This window comes from Podarcis gaigeae, assembly GCF_964106915.1.
Source record: "Podarcis gaigeae genome assembly, chromosome: 8".
NCBI classification, from domain to species: domain Eukaryota; kingdom Metazoa; phylum Chordata; class Lepidosauria; order Squamata; family Lacertidae; genus Podarcis; species Podarcis gaigeae.
The window spans coordinates 20746222-20771358 of NC_139684.1; the positions used below are offsets into that span (position 1 = coordinate 20746222).

General features: G+C 46.2%; 1 protein-coding gene and 1 long non-coding RNA gene across 5 annotated transcripts in view; one reads left to right on the plus strand and one right to left on the minus strand.

Moving 5' to 3' along the window:
• Window positions 1-20662, minus strand: part of NADK (NAD kinase) — a 53741-nt gene extending 33079 nt beyond the window's left edge. The window contains exons 1-2 of one of the 4 annotated variants that reach the window (XM_083752699.1): window positions 20460-20662; window positions 11804-12003 (exon numbers count right to left, since the gene is read on the minus strand). In XM_083752699.1, coding sequence (XP_083608825.1) covers window positions 11804-11985 — 182 coding nt within the window. In that variant the 5' untranslated portion in view covers window positions 11986-12003; window positions 20460-20662. Of the gene's footprint in view, window positions 1-5991; window positions 6136-11803; window positions 12004-20219; window positions 20256-20326; window positions 20350-20459 lie in introns of those variants that run through there. The other 3 variants (XM_083752698.1, XM_083752697.1, XM_083752700.1) reach the window with 3 other exon arrangements.
• On the plus strand, window positions 20556-21998 carry LOC310850896. The gene is made up of 2 exons (XR_014567448.1): window positions 20556-20675; window positions 21252-21998. It is a non-coding gene; the product is annotated as an uncharacterized lncRNA (long non-coding RNA).
• The last annotated feature ends 3139 nt before the right edge of the window (window positions 21999-25137 follow it).

A 25137-nucleotide genomic window follows, 5' to 3' on the forward strand; every position in this document is an offset into this window, starting at 1 on the left:
GCTGCTGTCACCATCTGCAGTGATCATGGAGCCCAAGAAAGTAAAATCTCTCACTGCCTCCATTTCTTCTCCTTCTATTTGCCAGGAGGTGATGGGACCAGTGGCCATGATCTTCGTTTTTTTGATGTTGAGCTTCAGACCATATTTTGTGCTCTCCTCTTTCACCCTCAATAAAAGGTTCTTTAATTCCTCCTCACTTTCTGCCATCAAGGTTGTGTCATCTGCATATCTGAGGTTGTTGATATTTCTTCCGGCAATCTTAATTCCGACTTCGGATTCATCCAGCCCAGCCTTTCGCATGATGAATTCTGCATATAAGTTAAATAAGCAGGGAGACAATATACAGCCTTGTCGTACTCCTTTCCCAATTTTGAACCAATCCGTTGTTCCATATCCAGTTCTAACTGTAGCTTCTTGTCCCACATAGAGATTTCTCAGGAGACAGATGAGGTGATCAGGCACTCCCATTTCTTTAAGAGCTTGCCATAGTTTGCTGTGGTTGACACAGTCAAAGGCTTTTGCATAGTCAATGAAGCAGAAGTAGATGTCTTTCTGGAACTCTCTAGCTTTCTCCATAATCCAGCGCATGTTTGCAATTTGGTCTCTAGTTCCTCTGCCTCTTCTAAATCCAGCTTGCACTTCTGGGAGTTCTCGGTCCACATACTGCTTGAGCCTTCCTTGTAGAATTTTAAGCATAACCTTGCTAGCGTGTGAAATGAGTGAAATTGTGCGGTAGTTGGAGCATTCTTTGGCACTGCCCTTCTTTGGGATTGGGATGTAGACTGATCTTCTCCAATCCTCTGGCCACTGCTGAGTTTTCCAAACTTGCTGGCATATTGAGTGTAGCACCTTAACAGCATCATCTTTTAAAATTTTAAATAGTTCAGCTGGAATACCATCACTTCCACTGGCCTTGTTATTTGCAGTGCTTTCTAAGGCCCATTTGACTTCACTCTCCAGGATGTCTGGCTCAAGGTCAGCAACCCCACTACCTGGGGTGTACGAGACATCCATATCTTTCTGGTATAATTCCTCTGTGTATTCTTGCCACCTCTTCTTGATGTCTTCTGCTTCTGTTAGGTCCTTACCACTTTTGTCCTTTATTATGGTAATCTTTGAACGAAATGTTCCTTTCATATCTCCAATTTTCTTGAACAGATCTCTGGTTCTTCCCATTCTGTTGTTTTCCTCTATTTCTTTGCATTGCTCATTTAAGAAGGCCCTCTTATCTCTCCTTGCTATTTTTTGGAAATCTGCATTCAATTTCCTGTATCTTTCTCCATCTCCCTCGCATTTTGCTTGCCTTCTCTCCCCCGCTATTTGTAAGGCCTTGTTGGACAGCCACTTTGCTTTCTTGCATTTCCTTTTCATTGGGATGGTTTTCGTTGCTGCCTCCTGTATAATGTTGCGAGCCTCCATCCATAGTTCTTCAGGCACTCTGTCCAGCAAATCTAAATCCTTAAACCTGTTCCTCACTTCCACTGTGTATTCATAAGGGATTTGATTCAGATTGTATCTTACCGGCCCAGTGGTTTTTCCTACTTTCTTCAGTTTAAGCTTGAATTTTGCTATAAGAAGCTGATGATCTGAGCCACAGTCAGCTCCAGGTCTTGTTTTTGCTGACTGTATCGAGCTTCTCCATCTTTGGCTGCAGAGAATATAATCAATCTGATTTCGATGCTGCCCATCTGGTGATGTCCACGTGTAGAGTCGTCTCTTGTGTTGTTGGAAAAGTGTGTTTGTGATGACCAGCTTGTTCTCTTGACAGAACTCTATTAGCCTTTGCCCTGCTTCATTTTGCTCTCCAAGCCAAACTTGCCAGTTGTTCCTTTATCTCTTGGTTCCCTACTTTAGCATTCCAATCTCCTATAATGAGAAGAACATCCTTCTTTGGTGTCACTTCTATAAGGTGTTGTAAGTCTTCATAGAATTGGTCAATTTCAGTTTCTTCTGCACCAGTAGTTGGTGCATAAACTTGGATTACTGTGATGTTAAAAGGTCTGCCTTGGATTCGTATCGAGATCATTCTATCATTTTTGAGATTGCATCCCAGTACTGCTTTCGCAACTCTTTTGTTGACTATGAGGGCCACTCCATTTCTTTTGCGGGTTTCTTGCCCACAGTAGTAGATATGATGGTCATCCGAACTGAATTCGCCCATTCCCGTCCATTTTAGCTCACTGATGCCCAGGATGTCAATATTTATTCTTGCCATCTCATTTTTGACCACATCCAACTTACCCAGGTTCATGGTTCTTACATTCCAGGTTCCTATGCAATATTTTTCTTTACAGCATTGGACTTTCCTTTCGCTTCCAGGCATATCCGCAACTGAACGTCCTTTCGGCTTTAGCCCAGCCGCTTCATCAGCTCTGGATCTACTTGTACTTGTCCTCCGCTCTTCCCCAGTAGCATGTTGGACGCCTTCCGACCTGAGGGGCTCATCTTCCAGCGTCATAACCTTTATATGCCTGTTGTCTTTGTCCATGGAGTTTTCTTGGCAGGGATACTGGAGTGGCTTGCCGGTTCCTCCTCCAGGTGGATCACGTTTGGTCAAAACTCTCCACTATGACCTGTTCATCTTGGGTGCCCTGCTCGGCATAGTTCTTAGCTTCTCTGAGTTCTTCAAGCCCCTTCGCCACGGCAAGGCAGTGATCCATGAAGGGGCCCATGAACTTTAGCAACTTCAATTCGACTCTGCCTGCATCCTCATCTCGACATTAATGTATTGCCACAGCCCAAATGACCTCCAGATTCAGAGCCAGTGTAGTGGTTAGAGTGTGAGACTAAGATGTAGGAGAACCAGGGTTGCAATACCCACTTGGCCGTGAAGCCCACTGGGTGGCTTTGGCCCGGCCACTGCCTCTTAGCCTAGCCGATCTCACAGAATTATTAGTGGATGCAGCACTCTGAGAATCTATGCTTTCCTATTGGGGGGGAGTTTTAGAACAGGGACAATGGGCTTTAAGGCAGCTGTGTAAATAACCTCACAAACGTTACCTAGTCTGTGATTTGATCTTATTTTTATTTTTACTAGCTTTGTAAGAGCTGAGCAAGTTCTAGCTCTCCTCAGCCCAGTTTGTTCACCCTGAAGGATGGCAGTGGGAGCTATTGGCCTAACAGGGGTGGCTAAGCCAGCGGTGTGGTGGCTAGTGTCTCACTAGGACCTGGGTTCAAAACCCCACTTGGCCATGAATCTCCCTGGGTGATACTTTGGGCCAATTGCCAACTCTCTACCTAACCTACCTGCTGTTTTTGATAGGGTTGCTTGTTTTTTCTCATATGTGTGTGTGTGCATTGTATGTTTTTATTTGTCGCTGTAAGCCACCGTTGGAGAAAGGAGAACTTAACAATACATAAATAACTTTGGCCCATTAATTTCAATGGTTTATTCTGGTTAGGAATTGCTGAATACAAAGGGTTTAGTGCTTTAAAGCCTGTTTTTATTGCTATGTTTAAATGAATATTTTATACTGTTTTATGCTGAAAACCACCAAGTGACAAAGTACATCGTCACACACATCCAGAAAAGGGAACAGTGCTAAAGTAACAGGCCCTCACGTTTCTCCTCAACAGCTAAACTGAGGTGCATCTATATGTACCCTAACTCTTGTGCAGAAGCAATTGCATCAAGATGCAGTTTAAGACATGCAGGGTTTTGCCCTGGGCCTGTTGTTGTTCAATATCTTTATAGACGATTTGGATGAAGTAATAGAGCGGGTGCTCACCAAATTTGCAAATGACACCAAGCTAATGCCACAGAAGACACAATGGGGATTCAAAATTACTTTAACAGATTGGAGAACTCACAAAATGAATTTCAACAGGGACAAATGCAAAATTCTGCACTTAGATTAGAAGAACCAGCTGCACAAATATAAGACGGGGAACACCTGGATTCAGTGGCGGAACTAGCTGCTCAGGCACCCGGAGCGGTGCACGTGCCGTGCACTGGGGGGTCGGAGCGAGCCACGCAGGGGGACAATCGGCACGGCAATCGGCGCCCATTGGGGGAATTGGCGCGGTGATCGGCACCCATTGGGTGTGGTTGGCATCCAGGGGGACGATTGGCATGGTGATTGGCGCCCATTGAGGGCAATGTGTGGTGATCAGCGCCCTTTGGGGGAGACTGGCACCCAGGGGGGCGGCGTGGCGATCCGCCCGAGGGGATTTTGCCTCCCCCCCATGGATGACACCCAGGGCGGCCCACCCCAACCGTCCCCCCTTCCTACGCCCCTGCCTGAATTGTCAATACATGTGAAAAGTATCTAGAGGTCGTAGTAGACCACAAGCTGAGCATGAGTCAACAGTGTGATGCAGCAGCAAAAAAAAAGCTAATGCACCTCCAGGCTGCAGCAGCAGCAGTATAGTGTCCAGATCAAGGGAAATAATTGTACCGCTCTATTCTGCCTTGGTCAGACCACACCTGGAGTAGTGTGTTCAGTGACAAGCTAGAACGTGTGCACAGGAGGGCGACCAAGATGACAAAGGGTCTGGAAAACAAAGCCTTATGGTTGAAGGAGCTGGGGATGTTTAGTCTGGAAAAGAGGAGACTGGCTGGAGATATGATAGCGATCTTCAAATATCTTAAGAGCTGTCACATGGAGGATGGAGCAAGCTTGTTTTCTCCTACTCTGGAGTGTAGGACTCGAAGCAATGTCTTCAAGATACAAGAAAGGAGATTCTATCTAAACATCAGGAAGAACTTTCTGACAGTAAGAGCTATTTTGACAGTGGAGCTGACTTCCTCAGGAGGTGGTGGACTACCTTTCTTTGGAGGTTTTAAAGCAGAAGTTGGATGGTCATATGTCTTGGGTGCTTTGGTTAAGATTCCTGCATTGCAGAGAGAAGACCCTCAGCGTCCCTTTCCAACTCTACAATTCTATCAAACGTGGGTTCACTCATGCCAGGACGAAGGCTCAGTCTGGCAACCTGCAATTCAGGTACTAAAGGAAAAGACACAAGTCATGTCACCTCAAGGCAAAAAGAAAAACAGATTCATTTGCAAGGTGCCAGCTAGCAAGATTCACTTAGATTTAATGTACTGGGTGTTGCAAAGGTGGCTAAGCTGGTTTGATTAGGACAAATCAGATTGTTTATTTAAAAAACTGTCCTGCTCCTCCCTTCCGCCCCAATGCATGCACTGACAAGACAGCAGGAGCACCTTTCTATTACACTTTTACAAGAGAGACCAGAAGCTAAGGGGCAAATAACTAAATAATTAACCCAAGAGTGAAGGCAGGCCACGATCTCTTTCCTGAACCCTCTCCAAGTATAAAGTTATTTTCAAGTTAGGCAACTAAGGCTGCAATTGTAAAACACTCTTACTGGGGAGAAGTGTCGTTAAACACAGTGAGTGAGACTTACTTTCAAGGTAAACAAGACACTCCCTTATCTAGCCACCTCCTACACCCTCAGCTGCAACCACAAATTTCAGTACTGCCTTTCACCCACTTGCAGTTTCTCCTATCTACTTTTCTGTTTCTTTTTCCCCACGTAAAGAAAGACATTTGGAGCGAGCCAGCCAGATGCCAATTTCTACCTTAAAGAGCATCAACCTGGTTACATTGGTTGGGGAAAAAATCCTTCTACAACCAGCACTGCAGAACCCTGGAGAGTATATGCACACATGTGCACACAAACCCTTCTTCCCCTAGATTAGTGTTTTTCAGCAAGTGGGATTCAGCTGATGGCCAGATTGCACCTAAAATGGGTTGCACCAACAGTATTGCCCTCCCCTTTTCCTTCTCTAAAGTATGATAAGTGGAGAGACAGAGGAAGAAGAAAGGAGAACCAAAGACAAGAGGAAAACAAAGAGGGTAGCACAAAGGTGGATGTGCTAAAAAGTTAAGAGTTGATATGTTGCAAGGCTATGGCCCACAAACAACTAAGATTTCCACCCTAAGAGATCCAAGCTTCAACTTGCCTTCATTTAAGCTCTAAAGCTCCACATTGCAGCCATCGTCTATCACTCTAGAGAGAGAATTCTACCTGCAAAAGAACTCCATGGTCTCAAGCTGTACAGAGGCGGCAGGCAGGCAGGCAGGCACTCTGGCGATCAAGCATGCAGCACCTTCCTTCCTTGTGATGACAACCAGGGCAATGATCCCTGCACAGATTACCAGCAGTCCCAGTTGTCCACGTGACAAGCTTTCACAGCCATGAAGTCTGGCAAATCAGATAGAAAATGGGCAGCACTTGCATACTGTGGAGCAACAAGCAATCTCTGGCGAGTTACCTTTGCACCATCATTAGTCACCATACAGCTGAAACCACAAAAAGCTACTTCAAGAGACCACACAACTGTTGGTTCTGTTTATTGGGGAAACAAAACTGCCTGCTATTAAAAAACTTTCCAGCTGTCATTTTAAGAAATATAGAATTCCTGATTCATTTGAATGCAGTGAGACAGACTTTATCTTTAAGCTCATTATTATTGTTGCTATGAGTGTGTGGGTGTGGGTGTGCCACACCCCTCTAATCCCTGGATCCAGCAAATGTTAAAATCTAATTGTTATAAGAAAAAAAAACTGCTCCTTTTCCCTTATGGGGTTCCCAAGAGCCCATATAGAGTCCTTACGTAGGTTTTCTATCGGTAAGAGAAAATAACAGAGGCCAACCAGAGAATATTGAGAAGCAAAGCAGCTAGCAAGCCTGATCTTTATTAACTGCTGCAACAGAGTGCTCACTCACCACATGCAGGAGGGAGGAGGAACCCAGAACAATGGTGTGCAAGCCCGTTATAAAGACTTTTGAAATTGCCCACCCTGGAGCCCAAGACCACCCCCCAATACATCATACATACATCACAGAAGGGACCGTCTACAGCAGAATCCTGCCTGGCAGGAAACCTGTTGATGAGTTTACTTGGAGAGCCTGGCCATTCTTTTGTGATGAAAATACTTAATTCCTGAGTCCAGGTCACAGGCTCACCCTATTCATACCCAAATGTGCCCTTAAAGCAGGATTTGTGAGCACAGAGACAATGGGGAGGCTTTTCCCATTTCCATCCAAACAGCAAAGGAATATTTGAGGTCACCGAGAGAGTCAAAATGACTTCAGGATTATTTTCCTGTACTGTTTCAGACATGCAGTTTATATATTTATGTATGTGTTTGACTGGTACATTTATTTTATATCTTATACCTATAATTCTCATAACAATCAATCCTTCTGGATCCAGCACAGATACAACTGCTGGAATAGCTAGGCCAGCCTGGTAAAGGTAAAGGTAAAGGTACCTCTGACCATTAGGTCCAGTCGTGGACACTTTGGGGCTGCGACGCTCATCTCGCTCTATTGGCCAAGGGAGCCGGCGTTTGTCTGCAGACAGCTTCTGGATCATGAGGCCAGCATGATTAAGTCACTTCTGGTCAACCAGAGCAGTGCACGGAAACGCTGTTTACCTTCCCGATGGAGTGGTACCTATTTATCTACTTTACACTTTGACGTGCTTTCTAACTGCTAGGTGGGCAGGAGCTGGGACCAATCAACGGGAGCTCACTCCGTCACGGGGATTCGAACCGCCGACCTTCCGATCAGCAAGCCCTAGGTTCAGTGATTTAGACCACAGCGCCACCTGCGTCCTGCTAATGGCCCACTAAAGGTAACTGCTTAAGGGAACAAGGGGAGTGGCTCTGTACCAGAGGGCGAATGGGTGGGCCTCCCTTCCTGGTTAATTAGAAAGACAAAAAACCACAGCTGAAGCTGGATGCAAAAGTGGCAGGCTGGAGAAGCAGAGAGACAGGTCTGATTTCTGCTGGAATCCAGGGCTGTGGCTTTGGGAGAAGCAAGACCATCCTGGGGAGTTAATGCTGTGAACCTCTCCATTGCAGATTCAGGTTGTACATGTGTTTAAATAAACCATATATCATTAAGGCACCACTGCCTCTGCTGTGCCTCTTTCCAAAGCAAACACGAACCCTGGGTAAGCATCTGGATTCCCTGAAATCTCACACTGCTCAGAGACTGGGGTAGCATGCAACACTATCATCATTATCATCATCAACAACAACATCACCATTAATTTTATATGAAACTGCCTTATACCGAGTCAAGCCTTTGGTCCATCTAGCTCAGTGCTGCACTGACTGGAAGTGTCTCTCCAGATTTCAGACAGGCGAAATTCTCAACGCTTCCCGGAGATGAGATAGATCAGGGGTGTCCAAACTTTTTTCAAAGAGGGCCAGATTTAATGAAGTGAACTTGCGTGAGGGCAGACCAAAGTTGTTGAAGTTGTTGAGCTTTTGTTACACTGCTGAGCTTTTTTTTTAGGATTTTAGTAAAGGTAAAGGGACAGATCGTGAAGCTGAGGCTCCAATGCTTTGGCCACGTCATGAGAAGAGAAGACTCCCTGGAACAGACCCTGATATTGGGAAAGATGGAGGGCACAAGGAGAAGGGGATGACAGAGGACGAGATGGTTGGGCACTGTTCTCGAAGCTACCAGCATGAGTTTGACCAAACTGCGGGAGGCAGTTGAAGACAAGGGTGCTTGGCGTGCTCTGGTCCACGGGGTCACGAAGAGTCGGACACGACTAAACGACTAAACAACAACAAAGGGACCCCTGACCATTAGGTCCAGTCGTGACCGACTCTGGGGCTGCGGCGCTCATCTCGCTTTATTGGCCGAAGGAGCCGGCGTACAGCTTCCGGGTCATGTGGCCAGCATGACTAAGCCACTTCTGGCGAACTAGAGCAGCGCACGGAAACACTGTTTACCTTCCTGCCGGAGCGGTACATATTTATCTACTTGCACTTTGACGTGCTTTCGAACTGCTAGATTGGCAGGAGCAGGGACCATGCAATGGGAGCTCACCCCATCATGGGGATTCGAACTGACGATCTTCTGATCGGCAAGTCCTAGGCTCTGTGGTTTAACCCACAGCGCCACCCACGTCCCTTTTAGGATTTTACCCCAGGACATATACTGCCACGGGGGGCGGATTAAATCAGCCGACGAGCCGGATTAGGCCCCCGAAATGGACTTTGCACATGCCTGCCATAGATTGAACCTGAGACTTTCTGCATACAAACCAGGTGCTCTACCACTGAGCCACAGTGGATTTTTACAACTTTCTTTTCCTGGTTGTATGTCTTGGTGAAAAGCTGTTTTCCATCCTGGCTGTCTGAGAACAAGTTGGTAGGCTTCTGTCATGTATATATGTATGTGTGTGTGTGTGTGTGTGTGTGTGTGTAAAGGTCATCGCAAAATTATAAAGCTGTATAAAAAAAAAATCAAGGGGGAGATGCCACAGGGTACTTACCCCTTTGGTGTCTCCCCTCCTGGGGTACCATTAGGGGGCAAGACATGCACTCCCATGAAAGTGGCAGAGAGATGGTGGAAGGACTATACACTTTAGAAGGACTTTATACAGTTTAGATAGCCTGCTACTGATTTGCCCGCTCACTTATTTTCCAGAAGGCTGTTGTTAGATATACTGCTTTAGATATGCTGCTTTATAGTTGCACCCAAAAAAAGAGAGGTAATAACTGATGTTATTGCACTCCAGATTGACAGAACAATACTGTGTAAAAGTCGACACTGCTGCTTAGTAAGTATGCATTACGTGACCGGTGTATTACATTCACAGTTTATTACTATTAATTTAAACTTTTTATTGTTTTGCTATATAAGGCTATCATGTTGTGCACTGACACACACTGTTCGTTATGGTCTAAGGTCTAGGCCACCTTGTGGTCTTTTGACAAAGGGTACTGCGGAGTGCTGCAGGGGGAACCAACTTTTCTCCAATGCTATTTAACACCTATAGGACCAACCACTCAGAGCAGTCATTAGGAGATTTATTTATTTTTTTGGCGAGGTGCCAGAAATATGCTGATGACATCCAGTTCTATTTCTGGGCAACATCTGAATCAGGAGAGGCTGTGCATGACCTGAACCGGGGTTTGTCTGCAGTGAAGAACTGGGTGGCGGAGGCTCTGTGGGTAACTGGTTTCCCAGATTTGGAAGTTGGGAAGTTTGCGTATCCCGAATAGGTATGTCGTTTGGGTGGGGACGTCCTCCTAGATTCAGCGTTGTCACTCGGGACACACATTGTCTCAAACAGCAAGGAGCACATATTGCCACCTATGGTTAGTATACCTATCCTGAATGGGGATAGCCTGACCACTGCGATACATACATTGGCACCTTCCAATTAGATTCTCATAATGAGCTCTATATGGAGCTACCATCGAGGTCTGGAAACTTCCGCTGGTGCAAACTGCAGCAGCTAGGATACTGACCTGGAGCCTCCTGTCATGCATATGTGTTGAAAGAACCAGTGTTGAAAGAACTGCACAGACTGCCTGTTAGCCTATTGAGCCAACCAATATTTTGTTATAAACATATAAAGCTTTGAACAACTTGGGACCAGATTACCTAAAGGACAGGCTTCCCTGATACCGGCTAAGTACCGTATTTTTTGCCCTATAGGACGCACCATCCCATAAGGCGCACCTACTTTTTTGGGGGGTAAATAAAGGGGGGGAAATTATTTCACCCCAGGCGCGGGGCTGGGGCGGGGGAGGCCCGAGCTTCCCCCGACCCCAGTCCCCAAAGAGGCAGCTCTCTGCAAGCCGTGGGAGCCCAGCGCTGGCTCCCGCTGCTTGCGGAGAGGTCCGCGAAGCCTGGACGCGCTGAGCTCAGCGCGCGCAGGCTTTGGCATGCAGGCAACTCTCCACAAGCAGCGGGAGCACGCCCGCTGCTTGCGGAGAGGTCCGCGAAGCCTGGAGAGCGAGAGGGGTCGGTGCGCACCGACCCCTCTCGTTCTCCAGGCTTCATCGAAAGCCTGCATTCGCCCCATAGGACGCACACACATTTCCCCTTCATTTTTGGAGGGGAAAAAGTGCGTCCTATAGGGCGAAAAATACGGTAGATCACAAAGGTAATCAGAGGCCTTGCTAAGCCATGGCCTACAGAGACATCTGGCAGAAGCATGTAAGCAGGGCCTTCTTTGTGGTGGCCCCTTACTTCTGGAATGCCTTCCACTCCATTATTCAGGAGGCACAAACTATTGGATGCCTTCATTGTTTAGTAAGAACATAAGAACCTCCTGCATCAGGCTATTGGCCCATCTAATCCTGCATCCTGCTCTCACCAGATGCCTCTAGGAAACCTACAAGCAGGATTCAAGCACAAGAGAACTCTCCCCTCTCAGCAACTGGTATTTGGAAGCAATCTAACCATAGAGCCAGAACATACCGGTAACCATCATAGCTGGTAATCATTGCTAATCCTAACTTCCATGAATTTGCCCAATTCTTTTAAAAAGCTATCCAAGTTAGTGGGCATCCATAGCTGAACTATGTGCTGTGTGAAGAAGCCCTTTCTTTTATCTGTTCTGTATCTCCCAACGTTCAGCTTCACTGGATGTCTGTGAGTTCAAGTGTTATAAGAGAAGAAAACCCGATTTAATTGCTTGACATGTCCCTGTAACTTTTCTGTCCTAGGGCTCTGCAATTTGGTTTCTCTGTTTTAAATTGTTTTAAATATGCTTTCTTTTTTTACAATACAAACTGCTCTGAGAGGTCTTTTAATATAAATGGTGTAGAAATATTAAAAATAAAATACCACCTCTCTCAGTCTTTGGACAGGATCTTGTTGCATAGACATCCCTGTTAACAAAGGGCAAAGATCTTCAGATGTTCAGGAGATAATTGCCAGGGTTCCTTTCCTACCGTCAGAAAGTTATGGGAGTTCTGACAATGGGCAACCTCTGGCACATATGCACAAATGTAGCTTAGCAGCCAGCACGTGGCATAGATTTACGTGAGTCAATTCAGTGCCCCTGGCTTCATACCTGAATTCTTTGGTGCTGCCTAGGGCCGGAGATGCAGACAAGCTGCGCGTCTTGGCCCGCCCACGCATGGAGTTGGCGCAGCTCCGCTCCTCGTCGGCCCGACATGAGGAGCAATGGTAGCAGGTGGAGTCTGAGCTGGCATCGTCCCCCCCAGGGCTGAAGGCTTCCGGCTCCATCTCCATTCTCAGAAAATAACTTTCCTGGGAAGAAAGAAAGCAGGGTTCAGGTGAATGTTAGGTTTCAAAACCAATGACAGGTCAAGACCCACAGAATAGCTACTTTGCTGGATGGGAGCCCAAGGACCAGCTAATCCAGCATTCTGTTTCGTACCCATAAAGGCGAGGGTCTTTCTCAAACACATGGATCCAACCCTTGATACCCAGAGATATGCTGCCTCCAGGATGCGTCCAACGTTAGTCCCACACTGAAATTTGCGACAAGGACTAACTTAGGTCCAGTGATTTCAGATGGGTCCGCTCTGAGCACAGCCACCTGTACTAATCATGCCACGAACACATCATATTAGAAGAATACAGTGGTACCTTGGGTTAAGAACTTAATTCGTTCCAGAGGTCCGTTCTTAACCTGAAACGGTTCTTAACCCGAGGTGTGCTTTCGCTAATGGGGCCTCCTGTTGCCGCTGCACCGCTGGCGCATGATTTCCGTTCTTATCCTGGGGCAAAGTTCTTAACCTGGAGCAACCACTTCCTGGATAGCGGAGTTTGTAACCCGAAGCATCTGTCACCTGGAGTGTCTGTGACCCGAGGTACCACTGTATAGTTTTGTATCCTCCATGAGGCCTTAAGGCACTGCTGGGTAAACTTCAGTCTAGGGGTTGAATGTGGCCCCCCAGGCATCTCCATCTGGCCCTCAGGACTCTCCCCAGGCCACACCCCCTCACTGGCTCAGCTCAAGTGCTTTTGCTTGGCTGTGTCACTGAACTCTGATAATGCCTCTTTTTGCTTGCCTGGCTGGATAGAGCTCTGCCTGCTGTCAAATCATCTCCCTCCCTTCACGGCATCCCTTCTCACCCCAGTGCAACTTGAGCGCAACTGCATTCATATCAATTACATTTTTTTATTACAGCTTTGTATACATTTCAGCCCTTGCTTCACCAAACACAGCCCTGAGTTTCCTAAAACAGTTTATGAGAAAAGGGTACAAGGCGTTCCTGATGCCTTCTGAGCTGGTTGTCCAATTTACATTTTGTGTGTGTGTGTGAAAGCAAGCCTCCCTCTGGTTTTCTGGGTCTCTCTCTCGTTATAGAGATGCTGTGCCTGGCTGGATGCTATACAAGGAGGGCAACGATTCACACCTTCACTAGGTCACCTGCCTATATACACACAAGAGGCCAAAGGCCCATCGAGTGCAGCATCCTATTCTCAAAGTGGCCAGTGGGATGTCTCTGGGAAACCCGCAAGCAGGACTTGAGCACGACAGCCACTGTCTCCACTTGAGATTCCCAGCAACTGGTATGCAAAGGGATAGTGCCTCTGACCATGGAGGCAGAACATGTCCCTCTTCTCCTTAAGGAGATGCCAATGTGGTGCAATGGTTAGTGTGCTGGACTATGACTTGGTAGGCCAGGGTTCAAATCCCCATTCAGCCATGAGGCTCACTGTGTGACCTTGAACCAGTCGCCGCCTCTCAGCCTACCCTACCGCACAGGGTTGTTGCGGGGATAAAATGGGGAGAGGGAGCACCATGTATGTTAAGCTCTTTGGAGGAAAAGGTGGGTTATAAATAAAGTAATAACTAAGTCTGAGTGTTGCTGGGAGTGTTGGCGCTTCGATGGCTTAAGGTATTTTTTTCTTCTTCTTTAATCTCTATGGGGCACCAGTGCACTTCAGTTAAAATGCAGAGAATTCATTTCCTCCTAGCCTGTATCCTCTCGTTTCCAAGCTTAAACTCTCCTTTGAGTATTCACGTTAAAAGGCATTACTTGGGTCAAGCTCTTGAAATGGGGAAGTGGGTGCTGTCAACGTTTCAATAAGCAGGATACAAAAATCTACAATGTATAATAAAAAAGGGGTGGAGGCAGTGGAAATTCTATTAAAAGAGCACATGGATTTCGGTCTCAGCTATAAGCATTCTGAAACTGTCAGACCACACACAGGTGCTAGCCTCATTGAGATTGGTGCATTTCAAGCTTTTAAAGCATTTCTGCCATTTTATTTCACCAGCTGACCTCCTTCTGATTGGTCCCTCTCCAATACAGACTGAGAAGTACTGTACAGCCTTATGAATACTTTGAGAAAGGAAAATGCAGCAGCAGCCAAGGTATGTTTAAATGCAAGCAAAACCGTGCTACGCCTGAGTAGAATATATTGCATTATGTTAGCAGGGGAGGCAAAAGTATTATTTTTTCAATGTTTGCTCCTCCTCTTCTTCTTCTGCTTCTTCATCATCACACAGCTTAACCATGAAGTGATTCTAGCTCATGTCAGCAGTTCTGTAATGGCTTGTTCCAGCCTCATAATTTGTGAAATAACTATCGTGGGCTTCTTAAAAACAACAAATAGGCGTTCTGTGCTACTTGCGCAAAATATATTGAGCCAGTGGCCTTTTGAAGCTACAAATTATGGTAAGAACACACACACACCTTATATAAATCACAATAAAATGAAGCTGCTCCAGTGGGTTAAAGCTTTTCTTTAGTGTCAACTTTGCAACAAAAGCACATATTCTGCGTTACCAGGAGTGACAATGTTTGTGGCTCTCCAGATGTTCTTGTGGCCCTCCAGATACCAGGGTTTTTTGGGGGGGTGGGGAAGTGTTGACTATAGTTCCATAGCTTAAAAAACCCCGAAAAACCAATACAATAAAAATGCATTGGCACAGTGACATTTTTATCCAATGATAGTAGATCTATTGACATTAATAGACATGGCTAACTTGGGTCCATTAATGTCAATGGATCTGCTGCTGCAAGTAGATGTTAGTTGGCTACAGCTCAAAGAAATCAAAGGAGAAAGGAAGGTGGTACATGTACAAAAATTAAACCAGGGAAAGCTAATGAGAGTAAGCGAAGTGTGGCCACCTTGTATATTTATCCTGGTACTGAGAAACACTTCCTGTTGTTCCTAGATTGCTTTTTAATCCTTGATATTTAGTTTTTACGTTGGAAGCCACCCAGAGTGCCTGGGGCAACCTAGTCAGGCGGGTGGAGTATAAAAAAATTATTATTATTATTATTATTACTATTATTATTATCAGCAACAGCCTGTGTGTGTGTGTGTGTGTGTGTGTGTGTGTGTGTCTGCAAGTAAAATCAACAGTGTGTGACCCCCACAATCAAGACTAGCAGGACATAGCTGACTTCCCATGGTAAACAAAAGGCTATTGGGAATGGCTATCTCTCTAATGTTTATGTTTTGCCACCTGCTACAGCAGCTATGTTGTGACTGGGGCTCCCAGCACATGCTCAAACTTCAAAATGTGCCCACTGGTCCCAAAAGGTTGGTGAGCCCTGCCTTATGGGTTAATCTGTTACTACACAGGCTCATCAAAATAAAGCAAACCCCAAACCAAGAAAAAGGGCTCCAAGTCCACTTGTAGGGCAAGAAAGAGAGGCCCCACTGGTCCTCTCTTAACCAGACCCTCAAAGTGTCCCTATTTTCCACGGATGTCCCTGATTTAGAGAAGCCGTCCCAGTTTTTTATTTGATCCCAGAATGTCCCACTTTTCCTTAGTATGTCCCTATTCTCGTTGGAGGATATGGAGTTATCCAACCCCTGAGCTGTCCGAAGGCAATCCTTCATAGGGAAGGTTTTCAAAAATGTTTTATTATGCTTTTATGTATGTTGGAAGCTGCTCAGAGTTGCTGGGGCAACCCAGTAAGATGTGTGAGATATAAATAGTAAAATTATCATTATGGAATGGGACATCCCTATATTCATTGGAGAAACATTGGAAGGTATGGTGTTAACTCAGAGAGCACCTGCCAGGGGTTCTGCTGAGGACAGCTATCCCTGCTGCAAAGTCAATAAAGGCTTCTTTTTCATTTGTCCCTTAAAGAGGCGTATCATGTTAATTTTTCTGAGACTGCCAAAAAACAAACTCTGGTGTACCAGGCGCCGATCAGATGTGACTGAAGCATGACTCCCATAATTCCTGACTGCTGGGCATGCTGGCAGGAGTTGATGGGTGCTGGGAGTCAAGCAACATCTGGAGGGCCACAGATGTTCCTCATCCCTGTCTGGTAAAGAGCCTAATGAAGTAGTCCTCTGATGGCTATATACTGGAAATGACTTTATGCTTAAGTGAAGAGGTGATCATCTCCAAATTCTGCTTTTCATACTTCTGCAATCTATTTTGGAAAGTTGTTGCTCACTATGCATTTGGACATTTCTGTGGATACCATAACGAAATTTTGCATGATGGTTCCCAAGTTCAAGGAGCAGGCAACATCTGAAGGGAAAGCCTTGAAAAGTTTCAGGTCAGGTAGGACATCATACAAATGTGGCCAGAATTATACGTATAACTATATGAAGCCTGGCCAACTTTCAGGGTAGCCTTCAACCCAATATTGCATTATGCAGGAGGACTGCAAAAGCACTGGGGCGATGCTGCACCCAAGTAGACTAGCTCCCTGATGCTACAAGGGGGTCATGCCACTTTGTAAACGAAGGACAAGAATGCAGGCATTGACAGTTCTTTGTCAAGTGCAATTTGCACAGCAGTTTGTAGGACCAACAACCTAAAGAGGGCTTATTTTACTGTTCTGCAGGATTTTGTAGAAGAAAGAGGGATTCCTACCCTACTAAAAGAAACTTTATGCAGAAGCTTCACTCTACAGAATGCTTTATAGAATAGCAAATAAAAACCCAGGGGGGAGAAAACAAACAGGTGATGCCTGGAAGAACAACAAAGCGAACCATTAAGGAAACCCATATGTTGATGAACTACAAGTACCATGCATGGTGGGGCTGATGGGAGCAATGTCTAGAGGGCCAAATGTTCCCAACATCTGGGTTAGAGTATAAGACTATACTCAGAAAGTCTTGTGTTCAAATCCCCACTGAGTCTCAAAGCTCACTGAAGTGAACTAAGGTCAGTCATTGTGTCTTCCTTAGCCTAACCTAACTCACAGAGTTCCTGTGAGGGTAAAAGGGAGAGGGAGAGAAGAATTATTTGGGCCACCCTGAGTTCCTTGAAGGTAGGGTGTGATAAAAATACAATAAATATAGAAGCGTTAAGAAATAGGTCATTTTTCTCCCTCAGTAATTTCACTTGATGAGCGAAGATGTTCAGGTTGTGCCTGCAGAGTGGAGGTCACATAATATACTATAGCACCACATAGAGGGCTCAAAATATTTCTGACAGCCATTTGCTCATGCCATCATTAATTGGCCAGAAGAACTAGATTACCCTGTACAATGTCGGCCTATACATTACACAATTAAGAACTCACCATAACTCATATAACACAAGAGGACAGTGGGGCATTCAGAAAGCAGAACAAGAAAGCGCTTTATCTCGCTCTTAGTCTCCCTTTTTGCAAATAAAATGCTTTATTCAGTAGTTAACACACTACTTCTGAGGAACCCAAACATTTCCCCGTTTCAGCACACAGAATATGAGAGTGCTAGCTAAAATACACTTTTTTATTTTATTCTTTCCATGTCTCTCTCTCTATCACAGTTATTTAGCTTAAACCACATTTTCAAGACTTCACTACATTTGACCTTACACTGAGAGCGAGCTGAAATAAACACAACATTGAGGTCACCCTATAACATTTCAGGAAAGGCAGAACTTGATCTCAGGTCCTCAGGGGAGGCTGCTCCATGAGGGAAAATGGGGCACTGTCTTACCAACCTCAATCTGCCCTCAGCCAGTCCTCACCTGCCTGTCTTCTTACAATCAGTCAGGGGGTGGTTCTGCCTGCCATTAACTCTGGCGCCACCTACTGTTGGTCTCCCTGCCTACTGCCCTACCAGACCCAATGGGCACCAGACACCACTGCTGGTCTTGAAGAACTAAAGTAAAGTTTTGGATTTGCTGGACCATGCTATTTGTATATTCCAAATGCACAACAGAAACAATTTTTCTGAATGCATTGCAGACTCAAAATTTCCTGTTCCTGCTGCCAGTTTACTGAACTCTTACATAAGAGATAAGAAACAGGAAACATTGCTGTCAATAGTCCAGAAAACACAAGACCAAGGTTTCAGGCTGCCCTTCCTCAAATTAAGTAACTTCCCAAAATGTATTCCAGTGTTGTCGTCTTAGAGCATCAGGGCTTCTAAAGTCATGTAACCACTGATGTGTTGCAAACTTTAGAAGCCAGAATGATGCAAAGGAAAAAAGGGTTGGTTCTCCTATTTCAAGATGAAGTGTGACTCCCAAAGTTCACTTAGTGATCTCAAAAGCAAGTCAGTGGCTCTGTTTGAACATCTTATCACACATCTTGGTTTGAGATGGATATAATTTATAGAGTTAGAAAAGTTTTCCTAACAATGGTTTGATGTAATGTCTGAATTGGCAAACCAGTTATAGTCAAGGTACTATGTCTGGAGTTAGTTGTACAATAGAAGGAGTGCTGAGAGGATGAAAATCAAATGAGCCAGTATGCAGGCAAAACCATGGTTTGGGCTGCCCAACAGGCAAGCCACCCTTAAAATAAATTCAGTTTGCTCCACAGGCAGAGCTATGGCTGTAAATATGTTTATCAAAGAAGTAACCACACAAACCTAGGACAAACCATAGTTTTCAATTCTGGTTTACTATCTGATCACAAACAATGTTTGCCTGTTCAGACATCATGCCGAACCATCACTAAGTTTCTTTAACCATGGTTTGGCTTAATGTCTGAAACCCAGTTTGCTTGTAACGCAAAATCAAACCATGGCTTACCATGTATGAGCAAGCGTACTAGTGCACAGGGAGCCAGAAGGTAAACCATGGTTTGATTTAACCATGTTTTGTCCGCACCTAGGCTCATGGTTTGTTTTCTCCAAACAAACCATGAGCAATAAGCCAAGAATGAATTTTGGATACATCTGTGGGTTTGTTTAGACATTTAATACAACCAGCCAACCAAACATTATTATGCCAATACCAAAGCAGGACAGGTCTGAACACTTGTGAAATGCTGATAATTTGTCACCATTTTTACTTTGCCTTTCTGTAAAACTTGCACCCTTGTCAAAATGAAAAAAAATCTGACAACTTTCCATCTTTGAACTAACATTTACCAACAAAAACTGATGCTTTTTGTCACAAGACCCTACTGCTTTTGCAGACAGCAAGAAAGCAGTTATTCAACTTATCAAGCCCTCTATGGGCACAGCCAACAGATGTCAGGAACGGAAAAAAAACAAGAGCCAAAAAGTTGGGAAAAGAAACTGAGCTGACTAGAAAACATAGTTAAATACAGTTGTGTGGCTCTTTTCCACTTCTCTTGATTTATGTAACAATGTAAAATCCACTCAATAGTGCCAAAAGTTAAATTTAGATAAAACTCAAGTTTCTTCAACATCCAAGTTCATCCCTCAGCTCCACTCCATCTTCAAATCCCCATCCCAAACTCTTTAGAAGTTCCCACCTGCTCCCACGTACCCTGCGGTGTAAGATCTCTCCCCATTCTCTTTTCCCCCTTATTCTGTTATACTCCCTGCCTGTGTTCATCATTTGTTGCTTATCTCGTTTCCCCCTCCTAACCCCTCATGGTCCTCCAGCCCCATACTGTATCCCCATTTTATCTCTCAACAACCCCGTGTCTTTTCTTCATCCCTGCCCCCTCTTGCCCCATACACCCACTTCTCTCACACCCTGCCACCTTTCCTCTCACCCCCTCCTAATTCACCGCCACTCTCCTGCCCCATACTTCCATTTTCTTTTCTCTCACTCACTAGCCCCTCACTCCTTCAGCCCTATACCCCTGCTACACTCACCAACCCCATCCTGCCCCATATCCCACTACATTCACCAGCCCCTCCTGCCCCATACTCCCCACATCCAACCTCCTCCTGCCCCATACCCCCAGCACCCCACACTCATCCTGCCCCATACTCCCACACTCACCAGCCCCTTCTGCTTCATAACACCCCCACCCCTCCTGCCCCATATCCCCACACGCTCACCAGTGCCTCCTGTTGTTTACTTTCTCACTCACCAGCCCCTCCTGCCCCATACTCCTGCTCCATACCCCCACCAGCCCCTCCAGCCCCATATCCTCCCAGACTAACCAGCCTCTCCTGCCCCATACTCCCACTCACCACTCGCTCCTACCCCATACACTCCCACCCCACTCCACCCCTCCTGCCCCATATCCTCCCAGACTAACCACCCGCTCCTACCCCATACCCCCACACCCCACTCCTGCCCCATATCCTCCCAGACTAACTAGCCTCTCCTGCCCCTCACCCCCCACACATCCCACCCACTCCTGCCCCATATCCCACACACTCACCAGCCCCTCCTGCCCCATGCCGCTTTCCTTTCTCACTCTCCAGCCCCTCAGCCCCATTTCTGCCTGCGCCGGCCTCTCCCCTTCTCCTCCTGCCTTTCTTGCCTCACCTCCATGCCCCCTTCCCCTCCTCTTGCACCTTCCTCACAGAGCTCCCCCCCCGGCCCCCCTCTCGAGTGGGGCGCCCCCTCCTCCTCCGAACCCTGCCCTCCGGCCCCGCCCCCTTCGCCTCGCGTCACTCACTTTCTCACTCGCGCGCCAAGCGGCCCCGCCTCCGCCGCCTCCTCAGGTGCGCGAGGCCAACCCCCGCTCCCCGGCCTCAGAGGCCTGCCGCCGGCCGGCAACTCCTCCAGCCCAGCGAGCGCGGCCAAGAGCGGCAACGACGGCGGCAGCGGCAACCCCCGCCAGGCACCTCCTCCATCCTCCTCGGCCCGTCCCTCCTTCCTTCCCCTCAGGGAGGTAAAACCTGGTAAAGAGGGAGGAGCGGGACTGGGAGCGAGGAGAGCGCTATTACGCATGCGCCCCTTCGGCGAAGAGGCCAAGGCCAAGCGAGCCCGGAGGGGGCTTGAGGGAAGGGATTCGGTCCGTGAGGAGAGCATGCGCGGCTTGTGTTTGTGGCGGGCGCTTCTGTGGACTTGGACCCGCAGACTTATGAAAAGTGTAGAACGGCGCGCAGTGTTAGTTTCCGGGTTCTGTAAACTCCCAATATAAATTACGGAAGAACCCCAGAATTTTAACGTAGGCGTTGTGATGATGATCATTATTATTATCGTTACAATTTATTACTCGCTCTTCACCCTAAGGTCCCAGGACGGACTGCAACAATTTAAAACACAACGCTGATATTAAAACGCAATAATTACACAATACTAAGAAAAAGTTTAAAAGAAGCTTAAGATTACGGAAATAATGTGGGCCCCTCAAATATAACACCGCAAGTGGCACAGCGTGGTGTCATATTTCCAGCAACCCAGAAACTCCGTATCCAGGCCATGAAGTGGGGCCACTCTACACTTTTCTCTCTCTATCCCTCAGAAGAGAAAGCAGCTCAAGTAAGAGCTTCTGCGCACGCGCAAAAAGAGGCCCGCTGGAAAATAGAGCGAGGCCGAGCCACTTCAGCGCGCGTGCGCAGTGCGTGCCAGTGGCCCCGCTGCGCGCAGCTTTGACAAGAAGGCGCTCTGCATAAGTTCAGATACAACGTGGTTTCCCTTTTGTTCTGCAGAAGTCTCATGGCCCACATCTCTCTTTCAAAACCTGAGGTGGGCTGTGGAACAAACAAAAGACGAGCAAAGGGTCTTGTGTCACCTTTTAAGCGATATGGGAGTTTAATTTGGAATAAAGGTTTTGTGCACTTGGCGCAATTCAGGATTCGGGCGTCTGACGAAGTGTAACCTGGAAGAATGGAGACAAGAGAGCTCCCGAGCTTATGCAGAGTAAATCTCTTCCATCCCCCTAAAGCAGCCCAGGATCATATCTTTGAAGTTTATGAGGAGGAGGATACCAGCGAGTAGGCATGACTTGCACACAGAATCAGGGCCCAGGGAGCTTCCTCAACACTTCTTCATCCATAACAGCTAGAATCTGCATTGTCACACAGTAGCTAAGTGCCATCTTGCTACTGTGATTGCTTATTGTTTGTTTTTACTGTATTTATTGGATACTGGATGGACTGCTTTATTGTTATGTGTTGCAAAACCACCCTGGAGCTTGTTTCCCCCCTCCCTTTTAAATGAAGGACACTATAAAAATGTTTCAAATAAATGCACATTTAGATAAGCACAATATGGTAGTGCATATGGAACTTGGAAATGTTTATTAGAATGAGATCAAGACTGGGAAACGGCGTGGAGGAAGGGATTCTTTTTTTAAAAAAACAAGGCAAGGTAGAAAAAGTGTCTGTGCTGTGAAAGGATTCAAACTAACTAGAGCCTCTGTGTGTGTTTGTTAAAGAGTACTGCAAATAAAAACATCCTAAAGATCCCAGGCCACAGAGAGGTTAGGCTGGCCTCAACTAGAGCCAGGGCTTTCTCGGCCACGGCTCCAATCTGGTGGAACGCTCTGTCACAAGAGACTAGGGCCCTGCGGGACTTGACATCTTTCCACAGGGCCTGCAAGACAGAGCTGTTCCACCAGGCCTTTGGTCAGGGCAGCCTGACCCCCTCCTCTGGCAATCTGCACAGAATTTTGCTTGATGGTTGCTATTAATTTGATCTTAATTTGATTTTAATTAATTTTATAATGAATGCTTTTAGAATGTTGGACTATTTTGATTGTTGTTAGCCGCCCTGAGCCCAGCTTCGACTGGGGAGGGCGGGATATAAATAAATTTATTATTATTATTATTATTATTATTATTATTATTATTATTATTATTACTGGACTAGAACTGGGAAGACTCTGGTTCAAGCTCGCATCAGAAGCTCACTGAGTGGCAATGGACCAGTCATTATATTTTCAGCCTCAGCTACCTACCTTTATGCCCATGATGGATAGCTCAGTTGGCAAACCATGAGAACTCTTAATCCCACGTTGGGCAAGAAAATTCATGCATTGCACTCTACACTTCTATGGGGAAGGGGAGGTGCATAGTGTTTTTAAAAAACCAAAGTTTAAAGCAGATGTAGAGGGCTCTTCATTTCTGTTAGAGGAATGTGGTGCTGAGGAAGGGGGTGACTGAGCCTTTGCACTGTTCTCCCAATCAAATACCTCCCACCCCCACATACTCTGTGGCTAATAACAGGTGTCTGGGAAGGTAAAAATCCAGAAAATGGCACAGAAGGAGGGGTGTTCGATTTAAACTAGCCCACTCTTCCAAAAACCTAACCTTTAGGAAGATTTATTTAGGGTTAGGGTGAGATTTGACATTTAAGGAGTCATTCCAGCTCAGAGTACCAGTATCTTTGAGCAAGGTGCCTGAGGGAGGAGAGGTGAACGTGTATTTGTGTTCCGTCAAGAGTTTCCTCATGCTCCTATTGCACCAGCTTGGGAGAATCTGAATGAGGAAGTTGGGTGTGGGGGAATAACACTAACCCAGAAATGCGGATAGCCTGTTTGCAAGAGAGGGCTTTTTAAAGGGGAAATCCCAACTGAAAGGAAAGCATTTTTATATTAACAGTACTTCTGATGGGGGCTTGAGACCTAGGGAGGCCATCTTGCCTAAAGCCACTTGCAGCCTCAACTGATGGGGTTGTAGTCAAAGCATCTAGAGGGCACCCGGTTGCTGAAGGCTGCATTAGTGTAACATCCGGTGCTATTTCCCTGTCGCAAGAGTTGGCTGGAATTTCAAAAAGTCGACTGAAAACAGGTCAACAAAGCCAGAGGCGGGCCCTGTCATGAGGTAGCTGCTTTAGATTTTGGGAAGCGTGATGAGCTACTGACTGTCCTGACTTTTGCATTATAATTCAGCAGGAGACTCCTGTTGTTCTGTGCAAGCCTGGTTGGAACAAACATAGAAAAGAAACCCCCTTCATTTCAAGTAGGCTTGTACACAGGATAATGTCCTGGTCAATTTTGCCTTGTGTCAATGAGCATGAAGGAGGTGGGGGGTAGACCCATTTGGATTGGAGAACGACTGGAAATTGCATGCAGAATGTCCCAAGTTCAGTCCCCAGCATCTCAGTCCCCTGCCTGAAATTCTGGAGAGCTGCTGCCGGTTAGTGTCGACAGTACCGAGTTAGATGAGCCAATGGTTTGGCTCAGTATAAGGCAGCTGCCTGTGTGTGGTTTTTTTCTGCATCAAGACTCCCAAATGCTTTGTACTAGCTCTTCATGAAGCATCTATCATTTTATTTAAATAGGCCTAATGCAAATTTAAATACAGAAAAATAATTGTGATTCACGCTCCTGCCCTTCTCTTTCCAGCAAGCAACAAGGTCAATGTCACAGCTGCTAAGAGGAAACATTCTTACATAGCCCATTTCTTTAGGACATCTACTGCTTTTACGGGAAGGATGCCTCCCCCCCCCCTTCCCCCAACCAAGGAGAGATGCAGTTCTAGTGCAATGCACTTATTACCTGTACAAGGACCACCAGATGACCCGCTACGTTGATGACCTCCTGCGTTTGATGAACACTTATCCTAATTGATGGCGATTAGGCACAGTGGCTCAACGGACAAGCACACTCCTATTTTTAGAGAGCTCAATGGTTCTGTAGCCATCTCCAAAGGATATGACCTTGGTAATGAACTTTGGGACGCTTGCTTACTTTCTGGAGCATGAGTGGTTAAGTGCTAGTCCTGAACCTCGAGGCAATAATAATTAAGTGGCACTGGCTGTGCCCCAGAGAAGGGCTGGCACATGGCATCCCTTGGCATTTGCTGGAGCCCAGAAGAACCCACGGATGATGCCTGCCTTGGTCCACTCATCAAAAATATGTATGTCCCAGATTCTGAGCTGCCACATTTATTTCCCACAATGCCCAGACATCACTCTGAGGCATTGTGGAGAATTCCAGTGCAGCTATACTCAACTACCCAGTGTGGAGCTGCAGTTGATACCAGGTCAGTGGCTGGTAGGAAACCCACAAGTAGAACCTGAGCACAGGAGCTCTCTTGCCTCCAGTGGGTTCCAGTAACTGGTACCCAGAAGCATTGCCACTGCACAGCCATCCTGCTTTTTGCTGGATCCTAGAAAACTGGGTTGAATTCTATTTCCCTTGTATTTATGCTAAATGATGCTGTTTTCATCTGCCATCTGCAGATGGACACTGGCTTGATCAAGCAAGGCAATTATTATGTGCTTATTTATCTCATCTTCCGATGGGTGCTGGTGATGCAGTGCTGATAATGTCTCTTTGAGGCATATGTTGTGGATGTGTCCTGTGACATCTTCTTTTTGGTCAGATGCAGTTGTTCATATTAACTTGGTTTTGGGGGGGAAATCCTTGAGGTTTGTGGATGTTCACACATCCCCGTGATGCG